The 16,788-nt window shown below is 32.7% G+C and overlaps 1 protein-coding gene across 5 annotated transcripts; it reads right to left on the bottom strand.

The window, feature by feature from the left end:
• Window positions 1–286: 286 nt before the first annotated feature.
• Window positions 287–7,647, bottom strand: LOC111388161 (phosphatidylinositol/phosphatidylcholine transfer protein SFH8-like). Of its 5 annotated transcripts, none has more exons than XM_023012846.1 (15): window positions 7,495–7,647; window positions 7,267–7,402; window positions 5,606–5,909; window positions 5,085–5,184; window positions 4,698–4,964; window positions 4,495–4,572; window positions 4,312–4,413; window positions 4,159–4,208; window positions 3,958–4,057; window positions 3,747–3,842; window positions 3,543–3,659; window positions 2,638–2,770; window positions 1,681–2,084; window positions 714–788; window positions 287–579 (listed from the first exon to the last, which is right to left on the bottom strand). In XM_023012846.1, the coding sequence occupies exons 2-15, from the start codon at window positions 7,298–7,300 to the stop codon at window positions 559–561; spliced, it is 1,881 nt and encodes a 626-aa protein (XP_022868614.1). In that variant the 5' UTR covers window positions 7,301–7,402; window positions 7,495–7,647; the 3' UTR covers window positions 287–558. The 5 variants fall into 5 exon arrangements, with proteins under 5 accessions (XP_022868614.1, XP_022868625.1, XP_022868631.1 ...); XM_023012857.1 differs by having other exon boundaries at window positions 3,543–3,656; XM_023012863.1 differs by having other exon boundaries at window positions 3,543–3,656; window positions 3,807–3,842.
• Between the last annotated feature and the right edge of the window lie 9,141 nt (window positions 7,648–16,788).

Genomic DNA, 16,788 nt, shown 5'->3' with positions numbered 1-16,788 from the left:
TATGGTAGGCTGAACATAAAACTTGGTTTGATTTCAACTTGAATGTTTCAACAATTTTCAACGTCACCAAGATCAATTTTGTAAATCAGTGATGCACGTTGGCTGTTGCTTCTTTCACTTGAATGGTTATGAATTGAGAAGGCAATAATAGTGTATCTTATTGACCTGGGAAATGGATCTTTAGCATTTTGAGTGCTCTCTCACTAATCCGAACTATAATGAAACTATTATTTCAATCGTGACAGAGTCAGTATATAGATCAAACACTCGTTCGCTCGCTCACATGGACACACAAATTTATGGTAGATAATAAAGACTGATCATGACTTTCTTCATTTCAAACACAATCCAAGAGATGCAACTTACAAGTGCAAACAAACTCAAACCACACCAAGTTCTTTCAGAAAATACACACAGAGATGGACTTTCCGCTCTCCCAACAGGATATGTGTCTTAAACACAAAACATTTTTATGCCAATTCTCATTATGATCAACAATCTACGATAAAATATAGCTGAATGTATTCCCATTCGTAGCAACTCCACATTCAACACATCTTACCAGCAAAGTTTCTTCTTCTGTGTAACAGAGAAACGGAATACATATTAGCAAACGACTTTAAGAGATCAGTTAACATAAATCCACATGCATGTGCATGCAAATGTAAGCATATATAATTTATGAACTGGTATTATTGATTGAATAAACTCACCCGAAACTTGGCTTCTTCTTGACTGTCGATATAAGCAAGCAGATCTTCTTGCCTCATTAGAGCCTCGTGTAAAGCCTGCTCAATAAAACCCAACCAATCATCAGTTAAACTGCCTTCCAAAGATGTCGTGCAGGTCCATCTCATTCGTACTAGATAAATTCATGCCCCACACATATCTAAATTGATGGCCAGGCTATGGCAACAAGGACAAGGAACAGAAAGCAACAAAATTCAGGCCTGAGAAAGCACGTAAAGATTTAGTTGAACATGTGAAGTTCCATGCATGTACTGATGTACATATAATCACAATAACAGTAACAGTGTATCTTAAATTTTTTCTTTATCATTCATATTTGAATAAGTACTTCAAGAATGCTTCCCTATGCATAAAAGTTACTTCTTCTATAAAGTTTAGCAAGTTGTGTTAGTCAAAATGTTAACTTTGAAAATGACGTTTGACAACATAAGTAACGTAAATCTTAAAATAATAATAATAATAAAGGCACAACTAGCGAGTTCTTTTTCCATGCTTTAAAGTAAAAAAAGTAATCATTTTGAAATTATTTCTCACATTTATGTCAAAATAAGTATCTCATTTCAATCTCAAACAATAAATAGATTATTTATTTTAAATCATTTTGAAATTATTTCTCACATTTATGTCAAAATAAGTATCTCATTTCAATCTCAGACAATAAAATAGATTATTTATTTTAAAATCTACTAATTAGAAGTAAATTTTTTAATTTAGCCAAACATGCTCTATGCAACAGATATATTTTATTAGTTCTTCAAGTCGATACAAACTAGTCAGACCAGTTTGGTGCTACGCAATGAATAAAGTAGATAGCACCAAAAACAACAGTAACTAAAATCCTAAGTAATGAGGGAAAAGTTGAACCAAAAGAATCTGACATAGACGGTGTTCTCTTGGTAGCAAACGGAATATATGCCACAAAGAATATACCTTTTTGGTTGCAATTAACTCTGCTTCAAGGGCATCTACTCGGTAAACAGCAGCATTAAGCAGTTCTTCTTTTTCATGGGGCATTTCCAAAGGCTTTTCTTGAAGAGTATTCACCTTCTCTTCAATGTCACCCAACTTCTTCAAGACAGAAGATAGGAGTTCCACCTCGGTAAATTCTGGAGGTGGTGAAGGGGGTCGAAATTCTTCTTTAGAGATCACGTCTAATGTCGACTCCTGCATTTTTTCCTCAGGATGTGATAATGCACTAGGAAGTTTCTTGGTGACACGGCATGACACTGAATGGAAGAACACAAGAAAGGCTGTGAAGAATGCCATGATAACTGCCAAAAGTCGAGCATGAAGTCTTTTTGGTGCCTCTTGAGAATCGGTCGGCAGAAGCAGATCTGATTTAAGATTTTTGGAAACAGATAAACAGAATGAAATAGGTCAGGGTTTGATATCAAAACAGATACATAGAAAAAGGAACAGCATCAATAAAGCATTCCAGGTCATGTTCTTGAGTAGTACTGACACAGCATATAGGTAAAAGTTAATTCAGAAGTCATCTAAAATATTAAAAAAAATGCAAGTGAACAGATAAACGGAAGGAAAATTCAACCTGCAGCTCTAAGCAGAGACAGAGAAAAGGAGAGAAAATATCTTCCCATAGCCATGACGAATGCCAAACTAGGCAAGTTTTATGAGTTTTGAGAGACAATACACTTTTAGATGCAACAAAAGGGAATAAAGATGGTGAAGCATCACTTTGCAGATTATATGTACCGAGGGAGGGGAGGAGATTTTTATCAAATTAAAACATAAATTCAGCTGAGATATATTCAGACAGTAATAACTAATAATTAATACAATAGATGAACACGTGAGCATGAGAAGATCGTAGGCTGACTCAGATATTATGTAAGCAGACAAGTACTAAGAACTTTTAATGTAACTAACCTTTAGAAATATAAGGTTTTGGAAGTGGTGCCTGCTTCTTCCATCCAGAATCAACAGCCTTGTCAACCATAGGAACATACTCATCATATCCTGAGAAGTTACCAACATGGCTAGAGTTTCCAATAGCTTTAGCCTGAGAAAAATGTACTTGACATAATCAGAAGAGAAAATTGATCATCTACATTAATATTCGTAAGGAATTGAGAAAGTGTCAACACTTTTTTATGCTGTGTGTATATGGTGATATTATCCCTTTCTTAAGAAAGATTGAATCTGTTGAGAAACAAGTGTGCTTAGTTTTATTTCATGAAAAATTTGGTACCTTATATTAGTAATAAAACGATCAACAGTATTAATAATTATTATCAAACAACTAATGAGCTCTTGAATAATATCATTTGACTTGAATTTCAGTAGCAAGAGATTGTGCAACTAACCTATAAAAAATTGATCTCAAATTTATTTTCCAGGAAACTGGACACCTTTTCAGGGGTATGTATGGATGTTATTATACTAAGCAAAGAGATGATATCAAGTAATGATAATTTTGCACTCATTTGCAAATAAGCAAATACTAACTGACCTACATCTATAAATATGAACAAGGCACCACAAATTAGACAATTCAAAAGCTAACATCAGATTTAAACATACAGGACGTTTCAATTAAGCCATCGTTCCGCAAAATTTAAAAATCATAGATAAATGGTCAAACATAATTTTCAACTACACATTCCAATAGACCTACAAGTAATGTTCGCTTATCGACTACTCATTTCTATTTATTTATAAACTAAACTGTTTATAAATTCTTCCCATGCGGAGGCTTAACTCGTACAAAATATTACTTTCAACTACAGATAATTAAAATATCTAATCTTGAAATTTAAAAGGCTTAATCATACCTCCTCACGAACAGGAGTCAACCGAAGGTGTGAGTAACTCCTAATAGCTTTTGGTGAAGCAATATCTTCAGCTTCAGAACCAGACTCAGCAGTTGAGGTGTCACTTCCTTTTACCTGCTTCAGCAACCAAATAAAAGCAAAATCTCACTTAAAACTGATACATTGCTTGTGCCCAATCATACATACAACATACAGAGGCCATACAGTCGAGTAGTGGGGCTTAGCATAAACTATCTTTCCCTCACTATTAAGAATTTGAACGACCTGCCTGGCACGTCGTGCTTCACCATCAAGCACCATCTGCAACATGATTTTGAGCCATGGATTCCTTTTAACATGAATAAATATTATAACAACAAATATTTATACATTTTTTAATGAAGATCAATTTAATAGTCCCCATGCTAGTAAGGACCTTTAGTATCTCTGGATTTTTCCATGGCCCTTTATCGGACCGAAGGCAGCCCCCTTGGTCTGCACAGGTACACGTTCCTCCCAAGAATTCTGGTAACTCACTGCACAAACACACACACAAACACAGAAAGTCTACTTCAGAATCTCCAAAGGAATTTCAATGGTCATTACAACAATGGGTCCAGACTCCACAGTTTTTCACCTGGCATCTATTATTTCAAGCAACTTGTTCTGGTATTTGTTTCCAAGAACCTGTGACATATTCCAGAAAAAGAGAGATCTATTAGTTAACACCAGCCATTCAACCGAGAAATAATGCTTTTCCAGATAGAAAATGGAAGAAATACCAACATACGTGTATCTTAGCGGTGGTCCTGGGATCAAGAAAACTCTTTACAGTATTCCACAGTAGCCTAAAGCCTGGACCAGCATTGATGATAAACATTTGATGAAGTGTCTGCAATATTTGGAGGGCCCATTATATTACTACCAAAACTACATAAAACCTAAAGTACTAATCAAGCAAAAGAAAAGTTACTTCAGGATAATTATCGCCATCAATCTTCTGAAGTTGTGTAATGAGTTCCCGTGCACCCTTAGTAAAGTTTTTCAAGCCCTAAAATGAATAAAAAAGATGCATAAGGTAGAACTTAATAAAACATATTCATCACTCTGATTGATATTAAGATGTGCCACAAATGGGAAAATTAAATAAATAAAAGTTAAGCAGCTTTAACATACCACACCATGAACATCCAAAATTGTTGTGCTTGAATCAATATGCCTTTTTGCAGCAATTGTACAAGCTGGGAACTTAACAACAAAACTTCTCTCGAACTCTTTCACATGGTATTTAATGTAACGGTCAATGGTTGTAACTTGCATAAGTTTGTTGGGCTCAACTTTTCCTAGTCTCTCAATGTACACAGGCCTTCCCTCTTTATCAACTCCATGATAACCATGGGGGTAATACGTCAAAACTTGATTAAACTCTTGGAATTCAAAATCCTGGTGGAAGAATGGAAATTATAAATATGACTAAAGCTAATGCTAGAAGAGTGAAGAGTAGAAGCAGAACATAATCAGGAATTTTTACCCAAGTTACACATGGGAAAATTATTAAATTACCTCCGCAATTGTGTCAGTACCAAAGTCTTTCCTCCATTGGATCATATCAGCCCACATCCGTTTTGCTTTTTCAATATCGAATTTCCTTGCTTTCAAAAACCTGCAAGCATAATTTCTCAACACTTCTGAATAGTTGCTGGATCAAAAGAGAAACAAAAATGCAGAACCAGACAGTTCTTGTCTTGCAGACATAACAAAACCATGTTTACATGCTTCATCATATACTGATATGCACATAATATTAAGTGTTCGTGTGAGTAAGTTTGCCCATAACCTTCCAAACACATACTAAAAGGTTTATAAAAAAAGGAAAATGAATATCCGAAAAAACTAAAAGCTACCCCTAAAGTGATGCCTCCAAATCTTAATGTCCTACCAAAGGAGGAAGGGGCGTCTAGTCACCTCCACTATAATGAAGGAAAATATCAGGACATACAAATGATAAGTCAGGATGCATTTTATATGTCCATCCATAAATGAAAGCATTTAACTAAAATTAGCAATAAGTGATGTATAATAACCTCAACATCATATGATAATCATCGAACTTGTCTGGCAGCAACTCATCTGACATCAAGGCTTGCCGAAATGCCTCTACGGCTTGCAGCTCCTCATCATCCCTGATATCCTCAATTGAAACAGAGCTGCCACGAACATCGCTCTTTCTTCTACTACTCTTCTTCTTGAGAGAATGCTTGAACTTTGAAGATGCATTCAATGCTTTCTTTTTTAGGGAACCAATTCTCGTCCTTCTTTCATCCTCAGAATTCTCAAAATCAGACTTTCTTTCTCTTTTCTCATCATTACCAGATGAACCCTCAAAGCCTGTTCCATGGAAACGAGTACAAAAGTAAGAAAAATCATTTTGAGAGGAAATCTCCAGCAATGAAATGCATTGTACTCCTGGTCGCCTCAGCATTTACTATTTTGGCCCTTTTATGCTCCAGATGATCTAATACTAAATTTTCCTCTATGCATAACCAATTAGTTTCAGGTTATCGGAGATGTCCGACAATGTGTGCCAACTGAAGCTTTTAATCTATGTGCTAGAATGGCTTGGAAAAGAAAAAAAAAATAAAAAAATCATAGACTTATTTATAAGAGTATCCAGTTAATGACAATAAATTCAACTGACACGGCAGTAGCCTTTTTTTCCCCAGAATTTTGCACTGCAAGTCGCAGAATCCAGACTTGTCATCAGTAGGCCTTGGCAGAAAAAAACCGACTAAACCACTCAAACCGCACCAAATACCGACTCTGTTCGGTTCAGATGGTTTGACACAAATAATTGGTTTGGTTTTCTTTTAAACAAAACCATGATGGATTGATTAAGTCATAATTTGAAGTCTCAAACCATTGGTTAACCGAACCAACCCAACGCACTTACATGTTTACCTTTTTTTAATTTGAGAAAAATAAAAATCAAAAGATAAGTCCTATTCTCAAAACTATATCTCGGTTCCCTCCAATCTATGATATTGTCAGTAAGTAATAGCATTAAAAGTTTTCTTTCACAAGTTCATTATGTTATACTTAGCATTTTTTACTTAATCAGGTAGACAAACTACATAATAATAAAAAAGTAACAAAATTTTTAAGTTTTCTGTTAATTCGTATCTATTAATCTGATTTTATTTGTTAGTATATAATTCTCGTAATATAAAATTATTTAATTATTTTAGTTCTTGTAATCTAAGTAGGACCAAAATTCGGACTTTTTTTTATTTAAAAAAAAATTCAATTTGGACTAAAAATCCAAGCCTAACTGAACCAAACCAAACCACACCGATGTAGAAGAGTTAGAGTGGGTTTGTTTGGGTTGAAATTTATCCAAATCGGCTAATTTGGTTTTGATTTTTGGTTGGAGTTGAAATCGATCCAAACAAAACCGTGCCCAGGCCTACATCTGCAAGGTGAATTTTTGCTCACATGTTGTGCTGGTGTTCAGTTTAACAAAATCAGGCCGCCGGTTTATTGATAAACTCTAGTTCTTGAAACAGTCAAAAACTATTACAATCATGAAGAATTAACAATAAATGCAGCTGGAATTCCAAAAATAAAACCGATTGAAACAATAATATACCCTAGATCTTAAAAATACCCCAGACATCAATTACGCTAAATTAACTATAAATGCAGCTGAAGAACAAAAATTTCGATTTGAACAAGAAAATTAACTTACATGGCATCGCAAATAGATCCAACGGTCCTGACATCGCTAATTTTGCACACGAGAACACTTCTCAAACTCTTGATGATCGACCGATAGATAGATCGATCGATCGATCAAGTTTGACAGATTCTCTGTAGTCTGTATACTGAAATCAAATCATATATTTGGCTCAACAAAAATTAAAACCCTAAAACTTTCAGAAATTGAAAATTCAAGCGATATGCCTAAGTAACAAACCGTGGAAAAATATCATGAACGAGAATTGGATTGATCTGACGATAATATGCTCATCAAAAATCTGTAACGGCACAAAAAAATAGTGGAATAAAGTGAAAAAGCCAAAAAGAAAAAGAAAAAGGGCATTAATGGAAACAAATAAATTATACAAATAATACAAAAAAAACGTGTATTTTGCAGAAGTTGACCGACGGCTATTTTTTAAAAGGATTCATGTTAGCGTGACACGTGGCAATGTAACAAGGCGCGGTATAGAATAAGGAATCTAAAGTGGTATTCGTAAATTCGTTTCATATTAGTGGCTGAAGTTTAACTTATTTCAATTTGGTCATTTATTTATTTCAATATAATTATCCAATTTTTTTTTAAAAATTTTAACGATTCCATGGGATACACTTAATACACATCTTATTTGACACAATATAGATTCATGTTTCCAATACAAAAAGTAAGATTCAACAACACGATTTTTATAGTACCTATAAATATTTGCATTATAACAGTATAAGTTGGGTCAACGACATAGTTAGAACTTTCAATAGAGTTTAATTTAATTAAGAATTTCTTTTTCAAATACAAAAATTTAGTAATATTAAAATAAAAAGATAAAATCATTCGAATTTTTTCACAAATTTCATTGAGATTGGAACCCTCAACCCTAATGGCCTCAACCTCCCCTATCGGCTATCATTGAGTTGGGACATCAATTTATATTGGGCAGTCGAGCAGATACAAACTTTTTCATGTTCATGACTATGGATAGAATAAAAACGAAATTTAGGATGATGGACAATGGTCATCAAAGTCCGTAACGGAAAGAAAAATTAATGGAGTAAAATGTAAAAGCCATAAAGATAAGGGGTTTCATTATATTGCCTAATTTGAGCGCCGGTGCTATTACAGAGGACCAGGGACAGAATGCCACGTGGCAATGTAACGCTAAAGCGTACAAAATGAGGAATATGCGGTGACAGGGTCCAAAGTCGCAGGACTTATTTGAATTCGTTGGAATTCGAGAAATCTGAATTGGTTCAAGGAAGGGAATCGGGAAAATCTTTAAAGCCAGAGTATGTTTTTTTCTCTCTTTCAGAAATTCTAAGTCAATGTGTGTGAATATTTAATTAAGCCATTTTTTACAACTATTAAAATGAATTTTTTGAGAAAAATAAATTTTTAAATATTAATTTTTTTAGAAAATGTATAATTAAAAGTAGAAAAGTTTTAGATTTACTTACAAAATATTTTAATGTGAGAATGCGTGATTAAAAATAAGTTTGAAAAAAATAATTCTATTTTATTGGTTGTCGAACAAGGGCTAAGTTCACAAGATAAGGAAGTAGGTAGCTCATGGACGGATTTTTATTATTTTTTTAACTCCCTCCATCTCATAAAAATAGCACTATTTCTTTTTCACACAAATTGAGAAAATTTAGTTAATATATTTGAAATAATAAATTTTACTATTATTTTCTTCTAATATACACATACCTTCATGGAATCAATATTCAAAATAATTAAATTATATTCGTGATAACAAAACACATTAAATATGAATATATTAGGAAATCAATATATTAACTACACGGTCAAAAAAGAAATAAGACTATAATTTGAGACAAACAAAAAATAAATGAGTGTTATAAAATGAGAGGAAAAGAGAATAGAGAAAACTCAATAAACTTTTTGTGTATATTATTGAAAATCAAAACCCTATATTTATAGGTAAGAATTAGGGATACAATGGTAATAATTTCTAGGGCTACAGGGGTACAAATGTCATTCACCAATAACTTTAATGGACTTTCCATTTACAACACTCCCCCTTGAATGACATATTACAAAATATCCGCCTCGTTAAAATCTTATTTGATAAAAATCCAATTGGAAAAAAAATCAAACGAAGGAAAAATAGTACAGTTATTTTGGAGTATTAAAATTAAATGCCGCTTCATTAAAATCTTGCTAGGAAAATCCAATGGGACAAAACCTACGCGAAGGAAAAAGAGTACAGCTACTCCCCCTGATGTTGATCATTGAAAATCTTTGAGTCGACGCATTCCAATCTCATGAACTAATTTCTTGAATGTAGATGTTGGCAGCTCTTTTGTGAATAGATCAGCCACATTGTCACTTGAGCGAATTTGTTGAATATCAATGTCATCATTCTTCTGAAGTTCATGTGTATGAAAGAATTTTGGATAAATATGCTTCGTCTTGTCGCCTTTGATATAGCCTCCCTTGAGTTGTGCGATACAAGATGCATTATCTTCAAACAAAATTGTTGGATTATCTTTTGTTGAAATCAATCCACATGATGATTGGATATGATGGGTCATATTCCTCAACCATACACATTCTTGCCCTGCTTCATGGATTGCAATAATCTCAGAATGATTTGAGGATGTTGCTATCAAGGATTGCTTCACAGATCTCCATAATATAGCTGTTCCTTCACGTGTAAACACATATCCTGTTTGTGATTTAGCTTTATGTGGATCGGAGAGATAACCTGCATTTGCATATCCCACTAAAGCAGATCCTGACTTTTGAGAATAAAACAGTCACATATCAATAGTACCTTTTAGGTAACGAAAAATATGTTTAACACCATTTCAATGCCTTTGAGTTGGTGTAGAGCTATATCTTGCAAGGAGATTTATAGAAAAAGCTATGTCAGGTCGAGTGCAATTTGCAAGATAAGTTAATGCTCCAATTGCACTAAAGTATGGTACTTCAGGACCAAAAATCTTTTCTCCATCTTCAAGTGGACGAAATGGATCTTTTTTTTTCACATCAAGTGATCGAACAACCATAGATGATGGCAATGGATGTGCATTATCCATATAAAAGCGTTTCAAAATTTTTTCTGTATATGTAAATTGATGAACAAATAATCCCTCTGGAAAATTTTCAATTTGTAATTCAAGACAAAATTTAGTTTTCCCCAAATCTTTCATCTCAAATTCATTTTTCAAATAATCTGCAGTTTTGTTGAGCTCTTTAGGAGTTCCAATTAAATTTAAATTATCAACATAAACTGCCACAATTGCAAATCCAATATTTGTTTTCTTTATGAAAACACATGGGCAGATATCGTCATTTTTATAACCCTCTTTCAACAAATATTCGCTAAGGCGATTATACCACATGCGTCCAGATTGTTTCAATCCATATAATGATTTTTGCAATTTAATTGAGAACATAGTTCTCGGACATGTATCATTTATTCCTGGCACCTTAAATCCTTCAAGGACTTTCATATATATGTTACTGTCAAGTGAACTATATAGGTAGGCAGTTACTACATCTATAAGGCGCATATCGAGCCCTTGTGACACGGTCAAACTAATAAAGAACTTAAAAGTGATAGTATCCATTATGGGAGAATATGTTTCCTCATAATCAATTCTCGATCTTTAGGAGAAACCTTGAGCCACTAGTCGAGTTTTGTATCTTGTAATTTCATTATTCTCATTTCTGTTTCGTGCAAAAACTCATTTGTATCCAACAGGGATTACATTTTCAGGTGTTCGAACTACTAGTCCAAACACTTTTCGTTTCTCCAAAGAATTCAATTTTGCCTGTATGGCTTCTTTCTATTTTGGCCAATCATTTCTATTTCGACAGTCATTAACAGACTGTGGTTCAGGATTCTCATTTTACATAATATCAAGAGTCATGTTAAAGGCGAAAATATTGTCTATAACAATATTATTCCGTTCTCATAATTTATGAGATATTATATAATTTATTGAGATCTCATTATTTTCGGACACCTCTGGTTCTTCAGGAACCGTACATTCAATATTTGATTGATCAATTTTTTCTAATGTGATTTCTTCTGAAGTTTTTGGTTGGTTTTTCTCCTGTATTCTTCTTTTTTGAGATACAGAGTCTTTTGAACCAACTGGTCAACCACGTTTCTGGCGTATTTGAGATTCATTTGCCACAACAGATTGTCTTGCAGGGACATTAATTTTTGCTGGAATATATGACTTTGTCACTTTTCTCGTGTCAACAAATACATTAGGTAGTTGAATTGCAACTCTTTGCAAATGAATGATTTTTTTCAACCTCTTGTTCACATTGATTGCTGCGGGGATCAAAGTGAGATAGAGTTGTCTCATTCGAAGAAATTCTATCTTATTTTTCAGGATATAGTTTTTCTCCTCCCAAAGTTGGGAAAGTCATTTCATCAATGACAATCTGCAAAACGTGCAGTAAATAAGTCACCTGTTAAAGGTTCAAGATATCTAATAATAGATGGTGAATTAAAACCCACATAAATCTCAAGTTTTCGTTGGGGATCCTTTTTAGTACGTTGTGGGGGTAAAATAGGAACTTGGACAGCACAACCAAAAATCCGTAGGTGAGAAATATCAGGTTCATGACCAAATGCAAGTTACAAAGGTGAATATTGATGATAGGCAGTTGGTCTTATACGAACCAATGATGCAGCATGTAATATGGCATGACTCCAAACAGAAGTTGGGAGTTTTGCTTTCATAAGTAATGGTCTAGCAATAAGTTGTAGACGTTTAATAAACGATTCCGCTAAACCATTTTGTACATGAACATGTGCAACTGAATGTTCAATTGCAATCCCAATTGACATACAATAATCATCAAGTGCTTGTGATCTAAATTCACCAGCATTGTCAAAACGAATAGTCTTGATTAACTAATCGGAGAATTGTGCTCGCAATTTTATGATTTGAGCAAGTAGTCTAGCAAATACTACATTCCTAGTTGAAAGTAGGCAAACATGTAACCATCTTGTAGAAGAATCAATTAATACCATAAAGTAACGAAATAGTCCACATGGTGGATGTATTGGCCCACATATATCTCCATGTATTCTTTTCAAGAAAGTTGGAGATTCAATATTGACCTTTGTAGTTGAATGTCTAATGACTAACTTGCCTTGCGAACAAGCTACACATGGATAATCATTAGATAAAAGAATCTTTTGATTCTTTAAAGGATGTCCATATGAGTTGTTTATTATTCGATGCATCATTATGGCTCCTGGATGTCCAAGTCGATCATGCCAAAATATAAAACTTTTTGAATCAACGAACTTCTAATTCGTAACACTATTTGATTCGACCATTTTTATAAATGTAAAATACATGCCAGACGGGAGTGCATGAAATTTTTCTTTTATCTGCTTCTTGCCAGATACAAAAGAAGTGATACAAAGATATTCAACATTATTTTCTTGCATCGTCTCAATGTGATATTCATTGCAGCGAATATCTTTAAAACTAAGCAAATTTATTCTGGATTTGCTAGAATAAAGTGCATCGTCAATATATAATTTTGTATTATTTGGTAAAATAATACAAGCTCTTCTGGAGCCTTCAACGATATTCAACGCACCCGATATCATGTTAACATTATTTTCAGCTAATATTAAGTCCAAAAAGTATTTTTTGTCTTGAAGAATAGTATGTGTAGTTGCACTATCAATTAAGCAGCTGTCTTGACTATCCATCATGAATCTATAAATATAACAAAATAAATAAAATTTAAAAAAAAACTTGAATTTAGATTTAAAGAAGTAAACATTACTTAATATCATGAAATAAACGGTGCATAATAGAGTTTTATTATTATTATTTTTGTGCGGAAAAGTAAAAACATATTTCAGACTGAATTTTCAAAACGAAAGAAATACTAGTAAATTAATCTATATCTTCTATCACACCACCCCCAACCAAATGGTCAATATTTCCATTGGATCAGTAAAGAAATCGGAGACATTCAAATGAGTCACATCAATTGGACCATCATAATCAACAAAATTGGTCTCCAATTTTTCTTTTCCCTTGATTGATCTCTGGTAGAGATCCACAAGATGTTTTGAGGTACGACACGTACGTACCTAATGCCCTTTCATTCCACATCTGAAGCAACTTTCTTCATGCTCCTTTTTAGATTTACAACTCTCGTTTGCTTTGTGCCTTTTGAATTTATTGCCTTGTTGTTGATAACTTTGTTGATTATTTTTTCCATGATTTATTCCACGTACACGTCCGTGTCCACGTCCACTTCCTTGTCTTGATATTGTATTTGCTTTAGACAATATAGTACCATTTGCTTCAGGCAATGGTACAGAATCAGTTGGACGTAATCCATGATTTTTCATCAACAATTCATTATTTTGTTCAGCAACTAGTAGGCAAGATATAAGTTTTGAGTACTTTTTGAAGCCACGCTCACGATATTGCTGTTGCAGGAGCACATTCGAGGCATGAAAGGTGGAGAAAGTTTTTTCCAGCATATCTTCATCGGTGATTTTTTCTCCACACAAAGTCAAATTTGAACATATTCTGAACAATTCAGAATTGTACTCACTAACCGTTTTAAAGTCTTACAAACGAAGGTGCATGCACTCATAACGGGCTTTGGGGAGGACTATAGTCCTCTGATGATCAAATCTTTCAGTTAACTTTTTCCAAAAAACTTGTGGATCTTTCTCAGTGACATATTCAATTTTTAATCCATCGTGAAGATGGTGACGGAGGAAAATGAGTGCTTTTGCAAGATCCTGCAGGGATTCATTGTCACCTTCTTTTATTATCTCTCCCAGACTCTTTGAGACGAGATGGATATCAGCATCCAGTATCCATGACAAATAATTTTTACCAGATATGTTAAGTGCAGCAAACTCAAGTTTCGTAATGTTTGCCATTTGTTTAACTGTACAATAAAAAAATACAATTAGTTTCGAAGAATATGATTAATCATCACATATTAATCAAATAGTCAATATCAACATGACTTTAAATTACATGTTTTCCTCTAGGGATAAACACTAATTTGAAATAATATGTTCTTCGAAACATATGCTACTTCTGGAGCACATTATATTTTGCTATTATTTCTTCAAGTGCAATATGTCAATATTCTTCTGGAATATTGAGAGTTATAATTTATGCTCTTCAGGAGCAAATAATATTCTTATAATGTTGTGCTACTTTTGGAGCAACAACGAATAGATCTATGATTAATATTCTTCTGGAATATTAATTATAATGTTGTGCTATTTCAGGAGCAACAACAATTAAAAATAAATTTAATATAATGTTTCATAACTAAACATAAAAAAAATGATAATACATCCAATTGCTTACCATTAATTAATATACAAACACATGTAAAATATTATTTTGAATTAATAACGTGCGTCGAGTGAAACACAAAAAAAAATTCTAATTATGTGCAATTAAAAGAATTGAATTGGTATTATAACCAATTAAAGCATGAAATTTGCAGAAACCAATGGATTTGAGAGAAAAGATAAGTTGGGTACAGTTATTTGTTAATTGTGTATTATATATATATCTGGAATCAGCCAAAATAGAGATCTGGAATTGAAGCTTGCTTACAAAGAACATTGACCAATTAAACAAAAAAAATTATAAGCATGTGTAGAACGTAAAGGGCTATTCTAAATATAAGGAGGGTATAGGAACATGAATTAATGCATATAAATTGATTTAACATAAATATATCTCCATAAAAATGCACGTGGATTGATGTAAATGAAAAAAACATTAATTAATTCAAAGAGATGTACAAAGAAAACATAATGATCAAGAAAGATGAGATCACGTATTACAGATTCAACATATGTATACGTAAAATTCACGTATTATCAAATTAATTTTGATATACGTGATAAATGATTATGAAAAAAATTACTACCTTCTAAGAACTTCATGCTGATAACGTGTTATAAAATGAGAGGAAAAGAGAATAGGGAAAATTCAATAAACTTTTTGTGTATATTATTGAAAACCAAAGTCCTATATTTATAGGTAAGAATCAGGGATACAATGGTAATAATTTCTAGAGTTACAGGGGTACAAATGTCATTCACCAATAAATTTTAATGGACTTTCCATTTACAACAATGAGATCTTTATGGGATGGAGAAAATATTATTGAGATCAAAAAATCAAAAATAAAAATCAAGCAACCAAGTGAGTCGATATGCATCTGCAATAGGAGTAGGACGTAACATTGACACATAAAAAGAATCTTAGAGATCATTCTAGATGTGACCCACAAAATTAAACAATGATCTAGTATTAGTAAAACTTATATTGATGTGAAATTTCTTTAAAGAATTTTTTTTTTTTTAACAAGGCTTTGCTTCTACTTCTTTAGTTATCTTGAACCAACTTCTTCTAAAATTTCATCCACCTAGATGAAAAAAAATTTAGATTTATCCAAACATATTTAAAAGCAACTTTTAAATATCAGAAGCATATTTTTTACTTTTCAAAAGTCAATGCCTAATTGACACTCTAGGTTTTATTTAGCCCTTGTTTGAGCCTCATTTTGGAGGAAAAAAAGACATTTTTGAATAGTGTAATGATGGAAAATGTGTGATTAAAAAATAAGAAAAAGTTTTGAATTTGCATTAATATTATTTTTATTGAAAATGTATGATTGAAATGATGTCAAAATGCTGTCTAACAATACATTTTTTCTCAAGAATGAAGCTTAAACAATGGCTTAATTTTATTTCGAATGGAAATGAGAAAGTAGGTATGAACATAATCAACACCTAAAATAGCATTAATTATCTTTATCGATATCAACATCAACATCCAAGCAAAGAATTTCAACATCAAAACATAGCATTCCAATTGAGAACCCTAATGGCTAACACCCATACTCTTGGATACTGAAAAGAAGAAGAACCAATGTGAGTTGTTGATTAATTGTGACTTGTGATCCTTCATTTATCCATCTTAAAATAAAATTGTTGGCTCAACGTTTTATCTAAATGTATGCTAATTTGTTACTTTATAAATTGTTGTCGCTTTTGAATGTATGACCCCTAGTTGTATATGTATCGTCACAATGACGTGTGAAATTTCATTCTCATATGTTCAATTTGATTGACAAATGTCGATGTGATTTCATCCTCGCATTTCGACCTAAAAAAAAATGTCAAATGCTAATTCCATGTGACTCCATTACTACCCACACATGTGACTTTTAGCTCGAAATTGTTGGATGCGAAGATTTGATAATTGTTTGATTTATTACTCTCTTATTTAATTCTAGAATATCATTAAAAAATGAAATAAAAAATTGGATCAAGATTGCATAGTTGGATATTGGGAAGAGAAAACATACAAGAGAACAATACATAACTCCCACGCATAAGAATTGCATTTAAAAAATAACTAACTTGTCAAATTATTTCAAAAATTTGGTGTTAATTCTAATTAATAATAAATAAAAAATATAATTAATTAGAATTAATTATCC

The sequence above is a fragment of the Olea europaea genome, chromosome 3 (assembly GCF_002742605.1).
Source record: "Olea europaea var. sylvestris chromosome 3, O_europaea_v1, whole genome shotgun sequence".
NCBI lineage: Eukaryota > Viridiplantae > Streptophyta > Magnoliopsida > Lamiales > Oleaceae > Olea > Olea europaea.
Note: the sequence above shows the minus strand (reverse complement) of the source record. Positions and strands in the feature narration are given on the sequence as shown.